Source organism: Odontesthes bonariensis, chromosome 6 (genome assembly GCF_027942865.1).
Source record: "Odontesthes bonariensis isolate fOdoBon6 chromosome 6, fOdoBon6.hap1, whole genome shotgun sequence".
NCBI lineage: Eukaryota > Metazoa > Chordata > Actinopteri > Atheriniformes > Atherinopsidae > Odontesthes > Odontesthes bonariensis.
This window is the reverse complement of record NC_134511.1, coordinates 15,231,408-15,239,799: the sequence shown is the minus strand read 5'-3', so window position 1 is coordinate 15,239,799 and position 8,392 is coordinate 15,231,408. Positions and strand designations below refer to the sequence as shown.

Genomic DNA, 8,392 nt, shown 5'->3' with positions numbered 1-8,392 from the left:
GCACTGTTTGTTCCTTAGCGGTTTCCGTACGACTTTGTTGACAACAATCATGGCGTCCTCAATGTCACTTCTCGGCTTGGGACGTATATCTGCTATTAATGTGGCTTCGAAAATCTTCCTGAATCCTGTCAGGTACTTCCATATCGATTATTTATTTGTTATATCTCTGTGTTTGTTGTTGTGAGTTGAGTTTGTTTGAATTGCTCAATTCAGAGTCGACTAAGCATGAAAGGCCGCGTTTCTGAGATGTCACAGGCTAAAAACTGACTGGAAGCTAATCATCTTTAGACCACTTTGGTGAAAGCTATTCTGAACGTTACGGGCTATTTTGGGGGCCAGTGTGGAACTTTACGTTCTTAACCATGGTCCTGTCTAGTCCTTTAGTCTTTAAGTTCATTAAGTTGTAATATCATGTCTGTGTCCTTACAACACCTGGCTAGCCAGCTAATTATCTAATGCTAAGTCGAGCTATAAATCAGTTTAAGAGCTAACACAGTTAAACGTTGTACTGTAGAACATGTGCTACATACCATTACTAACAATCGGCGCGACGGGGACTTTATTTAATAAGAGACTTAATTGGAAAGACACATTTTCAAAGACTGAGGCTGCACAGCTGACTGTAACACAACTGCTAACCTTGGGGTTATTTGCAGGGACTGCAGAGACTTGTGGCTGCAGGGAAGCTAAAAACCTGCAGCGAAACGGTACACACAGTAAGCGTGTTGTTTAGACAGGAGGTAAAAGACGTGCAGAAAATGCAAGGCTGGTATTCTTAGTCATCAAACCCTAACTCTGCTCCTATCATTCCAAAGACTGGGTTGATGTGGCTTTTACTTGAGTGGTTTTATTTACCTTCTGCAGAGCTGTGTTGGAATGAGCGATTAACATTGATAGAGTCTTGGTTTAGAGAATTGGTTTTTGAAATATTTATTGATTAAGTTAAGGGGAAAGGCTGGTTGCTAAATAATAATATTAACAGTTAAATAAACTGATGCTCTTGGTCATTTAAAAAAAAAATAAAATTATCTGCCAGTATTTCTTCTTAATAATTTCATTGGTGGTCATGCAAATGCACAGAGCTGGAGTGAAGTTAATATTAATTTTGAGCTATTTATTCTTCATTCACACATTTGTAAAAAAAAATACAAACGCAGACAATGCAGACAACGTCACTGCAGTTTAAGTACAAGTTCCCATATTACCTATGTTCAGTACATGTTTCCAAATAAGTGTTAGCCCCCCTAAAATGAGAGATGGGCAAACAGTATATTTTGAATATGGATATTTGAATAACTTTTAGATAAATAGGCTTTTAGATCCAACCAGAATCTTAACACAGATGTTCAATGTAAAGTGACTAACACATGGCTAATTAGCATTTGGATACAAACAGCATTACCAAAGCTATTTCTCAACTTATACTTATATGTAACTGACAATGTACACTCATGTCTGGTTTTCTTGCATGGATAAAACGGCTCCAACTCATCAAAATAACCGAATCAGTTGCACACGGAAGCATAAAGGGATGAGGGGAGACGACGGCATGGTTGGATGCTGGATTCAGTGTCATTCTGCCACAAAATGCTGTGTTCAGTGTCATTACAGAGCTGTTATTATGCTTCTTTCAAGTATTATGTTTGTTAATTTGTTTTCACTTTTTTCTAAACCACTTGCAGTTTGCTAACAAACACCTCATGGTTTGGGGTGGGGAGGGACTCCTTTAATACCTTTAATAAAAATATTAAAGTATAGTAGGTCACAGGCCAACGCTTTGGTTTATGAACATGTATCATTTATTGTGACCTTGGTGTGTTGTTCTCATTTAGCTTTTACTCTCATTTTTATCTCACCAAATGTGACTCATTTTATAAGAAAAGAAACATACTTTTTTGTTTATAAAGATGTTCCCAATAGTCAGTAACAGGCTGCTTATGTTGCTTAATGATGAATAAGCATCTGTCAAGTCATGGCATCCCCTCATCTCTTGATTTGATCCTTATCTTAAAATTTAGTTAGAAATAGTACATAAGTAAGTAAGGTTATATTATAAGTCAAAGTACATCTTATTGAAATTAAGGGCAGTATTTTTTTTTACTTTGGTAAATAAAAGCATAGTGTGCTAGGCTTTTCACACCAAAATTTAAATGATTTGCATATACACCCAAGTTGTTGAACCACAAAAAGAAAATCAGGCTAGTTTATCATATCTGATGAGGGTGAAAGTCAGCCCCACCCACAGAAAATGAGTGAGCTGACACTCGGTGACGTCTCTGTGTCTGTGAGTTGTTCCTCTCAGTCTCAGAGCCTCTGTGTGCGACGTTATGGTTGTTAGATGTGTGTTTCTTTAAAGAAAAGGTGAGCTGTGCACATTCATGTACATTTCCTCAGCGAAGAAGTGAGTTGCTGCTCTGTTTGAAAAAAAGAAAATTTGATTTTCACAGAATGATCTGCCAGTTGCTGGTTAAACTGAAAATCATCAGATTCTGGTCGCAAGCCTGACACTTGATACGTCCCTATCCTGAACCAATTGTGTCAGCACAAAGAAAAGATCCTGGTCCTGATAAACAGTCATTTGCTGGTGAATGCAGTCCACAGGGCTTTATTCATAGAAAGGAACAGAGCATTTTTTATTCAATAACATGTGTGTACATTTTTAACACCAAAATCCATTGAATTTTGTTGGTCACGACAATGTTCTTGATTTATGTATTTTCTGTCTGCTTCATTGAAATCTGCAACCTGGGACTTCTGTGGAATTCCCCTCATTCATCCGCTAGAAGATAATATTTTGATTATTACAATATTATGTGCAATGTGCCCTTCCCTTGATGAGTGTAGACGGCACTTGGCTGCTCTGTGACAGGACGCGGCTGCACTTTCACAAAGAGCTTCTCAGTCCTCGCCTGACAGTTGACCACAGCCAACATTAAGCATGTCCTGTCATTAGGATGAGAGCAAGAGTCTGCCAGAGATTCACCAGACAGAACTAATAGGTGGCGGGGGGGACTCCGTCCCTGTCGCTTCCTTTTCACTGAATTCTCACCCCGCCACCTCCTCCAAGATTGTCAGTGGTTGCAGATTGTTTCTTGTTTGTGTCATTAACTTGTTTGCCGAGCCCCTCTGAGCGTAATGTCTATGTAATGGTTTTTCAGGTCTGCAAGTACGTCAGCGTCGAGGCTGGCAGAGAAACCGGGACAAGACACACAACTTATTACAGTTGATGAGAAATTGGTAAGGATCCCACCAGGTCAACGTGACACATGGATGATTGTTTGTCTGATATACCGTCTTCCAATTACTTTCCAGAGAAAACGTTCAAAACTGCTAAACTGCTGCCAAAATCAGCTGGTGCAGGACAGTAGGCTTTTGTAACGGGGTGATGGCAAATTTTAGTCATTGGTAGTTCAATGCATGCTCACAGAGTTGTTTTGTCTTTGTACAACTTCTCCCTGTCCCTTTAACTACAGAATAGCTTCCCTCGTACAATTGAGGTAGTAGTTTGGAGTCATCACTTTCTACACACCCAGTTTAAGGTGTTGGCTAACATTCAGGTTTGTCTTTTCCAACATTTTGTCCACCCAATTTAAATCAGCGAGGGTAAAGTTCATTAAAAATAACGTACCTGTCATCATTATAATGCAGAATTAAGCTATCAGCCAAACTACAGCCTCTATTTTTATAGTTACCAAAAGAGCAGAAATAGGTAGGGCATTGTACTATTGCCACGTGTACAGCATGTACTGTGTCTTAGCTTTACCCAAGGTTATTAATGACTGAATATTGGCTGTGGGATCATTAACAGCAACACTCAATGTCTGATATTAACTTTTGACTCAGAGGTCAAAAAGGAGGAGAGGAGGGCGGTAGATAAAAATCCATCAGCTGAAATAACAAAAGGCCTTTTTTGTGTTACGTTTTTTTCAGTGCATTTGTTTGGGATAAGGCAAGGCAAGGCAATTTTATTTACACAAGGTAATTCAAAGTGCTTTACAGCTACATAAAATCACAAGAAGGCAATAAAATCATAATAATAATAAGGTAATAATAATAATCATGATAATCATAAAAATCATAATAATAATAAGGGATAATAAGGTATAATAAGGTATTAAACTTAAAAAAGAGGCCAGAGCAAGGTAAAAAAAAAAATGATTTGAACATATTGATGAAAAGTTAATCAGTTCAAGCTTGAATGCGAGAAGGTTTGATTTCCAGTTTGATGTGCTTTGGGATTACCATGTGAGCGTTGCTCTTTCACTGTATGCCACTTCATTTGTCAGACTTAAAATGTCATGCCAAAATTTTGCTTCTGTGTGACCCACAATGCAGGCGGTTTAATTGGAGATCCAGATTTAATGGTGAATATTTAAAGTAGCAGCTAGGCTCAAACAGATGGTGCATGCCATTTCAACGCTTAAGTTGGAATATTGTATGTACGGAATGCCGCATATTGTTTTATTATTGGCTTGTGTTGCCAGTAATCGGTTGTTTGGCCATTTAGCGCAACAATGAGCAAGTCCTACTGATTTTCTGACTTGTAACTGTGAAAAACATGGTCATCTCAGGCGTTACTCCATGCTCAGCTTGGACTTCTGAGGCAAATGTAATTCACCAAAAGAGGAAGGAGCAGGCTGCAGAGGTTTAGCAATCTGTCTTTGAAATTCTATCATTTTTAAATTTGTAATCTACAGCTTCACTTACTCGATCTCTTGCGTTGCCTGGACTCACCTCCATTGTGCTGTCAGAGGTAGGAAATTATATGGTTGTGTTGTTTGTGGGGTTTCCTACATTTGCCCCCAATATTATTTACACACAGACAGTATAAACCCCAAATACCTTTGTGACATTTTTGCATTTCAGGTCTGCAACATGACAGGGAAAAGTTAGGGCAAGTTATAATGTTTTATAAAAAAAACAGAATATTTTTCTGTTACTTCAATCAGATGGGTGGAAGATCTCCAGTTGTTCAATTCATACGTGACAGAATCATTACGATGTTAATAAACAATGTTCCTCAAAGAAAGATTGGATAGGATTTTAATATTTCTCCCACCGCAGTGCACAATATCATGAAACAATTCAAGGGGTCCTCTAGGAATGAAGGGCAAGGACACAAGCCGAAGCTGGACAGTCGTGGTTGCTGTTCCTTCAGATGGCACTGCAGAAGAATAGCTAAAATAATCTTTCCAGGACATATCCATGGATTTAATCAAGAAAACACTGCTAATCCCCATTTTGCGCACATTACATAGGCATGGCTGGTGGAATAAGTGGGTATGGGGTCTTGACTGGCCTGCCTGCTGCCGTGACCTGTCCTCAGTGAAGAAATATGAAATGAAACACCAGTGGCCCCGTTCTGTTTCTTACTTTAAGATGTATTGGCAGCAAGAATGGGACAAAATGTTACCTGAATCCCTGCAGAGAACGCATGGCAACAGTTTAAAATGCTAGAACATTTTTAAATGAAATTCAAAAAAGAATTATTCATAACATTCCCAACTTTTTCTGGCACGGTTGGTAGTGCACAGCTTTTCACTCGAGACAAGGTCTTTGGGGCCTCCTCATTAAGTGTTAAAGCACAGCCCAAACAGCGATAAGCATGCATTTGAAGTGGCCAAGGTTAGCAAAGTACCAACTGTACAAAACAAAGACCGGTCTTTGAGGTTCATACTTTCTCATTAAAAGGAGATGGAAGATAACTGCAAAAGAGGGAGTTTGGGAGAATGTGGGAGTCTGTTGTGGACTTGTTTTGTTGGAGGGGGGCAGTGTGGGCAGCATATGCTTTTGTCCCAGACCAAAGCTGGCCATACTGGCAGACAAACCTTTGGCTGGGCGGAGTGTCTGTCTCTGTCCTCTCAGTAGGGGCCACTGAGAGGAACAGCAGAGAAGAGGGAAAAAAAAAAAAGGGCCTCTAAAAAATGGGGAGGGGGTTGAAAGAAAAAAAGCTTGCATGGAAAAGAGTTTGTGAGACACCCTGAGACTCACGAAAAAAGACAGTGGACACTTCAGTGTTGTCGGCCACAGAAGTTCCTTTGTGGCATGCTGGTGCTGACGACGGCGGGAAGTACCCGAATGTTCACCCAGACCGGCCAGAAAGAGAGTCCCTCAGCTGTTTACAGTACAGTGGTCTCCATCTCACATGCAGGAGGGCAACCAGAGCACTCTCCCTTTTGGGCATTCAACATAAGTCAGCACGCTAGTTCATTCAATAAGTGTGAATTGCCTTCTGGTTAGACAAATCCCACAAAGATCTGGATCTGTTGAGAGGTGGGTGAGCAGGCTGTAACCAGCCTGTGGAGAAAGCGCTGTGCTGCTCGTTGTGTGGCGAACATTTCTGAATAACCTCATTTAGATGAGGCTGCATTTTGGCCGGGGCAAATGATATTTTGAATCCTCTCCAAAAACCTCTGTCTGAAAGTTTCTCGCCTGCGACACCCATTATCTTGTCCTTTGGTCTCGTCTGTCGTAAAAAGGCAAACCTTACAGGAACTTGGATCTCTGCAGTTTGTTTGTCCATCTCCATTACAGACAAATTTAAGCTGTGAAGGACAAAAATACCCTGCCCGACAAAAACCTGCACTAGCTCCGTGGAAAGGGTGTTTGATGGCATTTCTGCACAAATCTACTATAGGTCGGTGATGGGCAACATTTTTGCTATTTGCTATGTCTTTAAAGCAGCTGTAATCAATCATTTTAGAATGACAGCTGATCATTTTCTTTTGTTTTTTTTTTGTCAAGCAGCTCTTTTAACTTGAATGGCTAATTTTATTTATTTTTCAAAGACTTGTAAGCGTTTATCCTCTAGTCTCTGCTTTTTAAGCGGCTTTTGGCTGTCTTGGAGTAAATGAATGATCTCGAGGGACAAACCATGGTCTGTGGATGAGGCTGTAACAGTATATTTAAGAATAAGCAGATTAATTATCAAAACAACAGTTGAGGATTTGAATCGTTCGGCATTTCCTTAAATGTAAAACCGGAGATTTGACTTTAAAATGAGCAAAGCTCTGAGGCCATTGTTTGAAACGTAGGAATAATGCCAAATAAAAAGACCTGCGTGATGGAGTTCAGTGCCTGAAGCTGTTCCCTTGAGTGCCCATGCCGACCTGCTTTTGTTTGTAATTACTGTTTGATTAAGCATGCTGGGCAGCTCCCAGGGTCCAGCTGGCTGGCCACTGATACACAGCCTTACACGGAACGTCTTTGACCTCAGTCAATTAAAGTCAGGTCTCTTGCTTTACTTTCTGGCCCTTTGCTGAAACAACTGCAGTTAAAACCAAAACAGCTGCTTCCACATGCAGTACTATATGTCTCCCACTTATGCCCAAGTGCGTCAACGTCTACTCCGGCCTCAGCCGTGGCCAAGTGCGCTCCCTCTCTCCACATAAAGACAACACCGTGATCTTAAAGCGCTTGTGAAGCCTTGTTATAGAGTTCTCTAAAGGCACTAGGGTTTTACAAGACAGAGGAGGACAGTTATTAGGCTGCAGGGAATTGAGGGAAAAGGAAGGAGGAAAATGGGGAGAGGAAGAAAGTATTAAATTGGTTGGCCCATTTGATTCTTTTGCATTTTATGTTTGTTAATCTGAAATCCTCGGTCTCCTGCGAATTTAGAGCACAGCGCATGCTTAGCAAGTGGCGTCCCATCTGCGCACAAGATGTGGAGTTTGATTGCTGAAAGTTGGTTGAGTCAAAAGGCCTGTTTTTGGTTGTTTTTAAAGGCCTAAATTAGAATCAGATTGAAATATTCTATGCCTGACAGTCAGGATCTATCTTGACTGACAAACTCTAATCATACAAAATTATTCTAAGCGTTTTCAGAGTGTCCTCAACAGGGGTTTACGCTCCATATCTTAGATTGTAAATACAGGCACTAATAGTGTTTCCTAAGATTTTTTTTTTAGTGTGCCTTTTGAAGTTTTGCATTATAAAAGGTAGATGGAAACAGCTAAATTTAAAATAACTCGCCCAGTTTTAGGAAGAAAAAGTTCTGTGTCTCTCTTTTGTGCATAAAAAGTTGATGCCCAAAAGAGAAGACATAGCAAGCATTGTGCCGACTGATTACACAAAAGATCGGCTGTTTCTGCTTCTAGACAAGAAACAAGGCCGACCCTTGTTGACAGAACAAAAATGTCACAATGTACACAGTTGGAAAAGAAATAAAAAATCATGAAAACCCATCTCCATTTTTGTTCTGGTGACTAGCGTGTACTTATTGTGCTGTTTCCGATTGGTGACTGCTGCAGCAATGCATAGCCAATTGGCGCTCCACAGTTTCAGGCTCAGCTTGCTTGGAACCCTCAATCTAAGGTAGTACCAATTAATATAATTAACAACTTTGCCGTGCTACCTACATTTAGGGCTCAACTATCAACTACGAGAGGATGGA

General features: G+C 40.2%; 1 protein-coding gene across 1 annotated transcript in view; it reads left to right on the top strand.

The window, feature by feature from the left end:
* Positions 1-8,392, top strand: part of ndufs4 (NADH:ubiquinone oxidoreductase subunit S4) — a 20,899-nt gene continuing 12,507 nt past the window's right edge. Inside the window, exons 1-2 of the mRNA XM_075468975.1 lie at positions 1-132; positions 3,159-3,237. Of these exons, the coding sequence (XP_075325090.1) occupies positions 50-132; positions 3,159-3,237 (162 nt within the window). The 5' untranslated portion in view covers positions 1-49. The remainder of the gene's footprint in view (positions 133-3,158; positions 3,238-8,392) is intronic.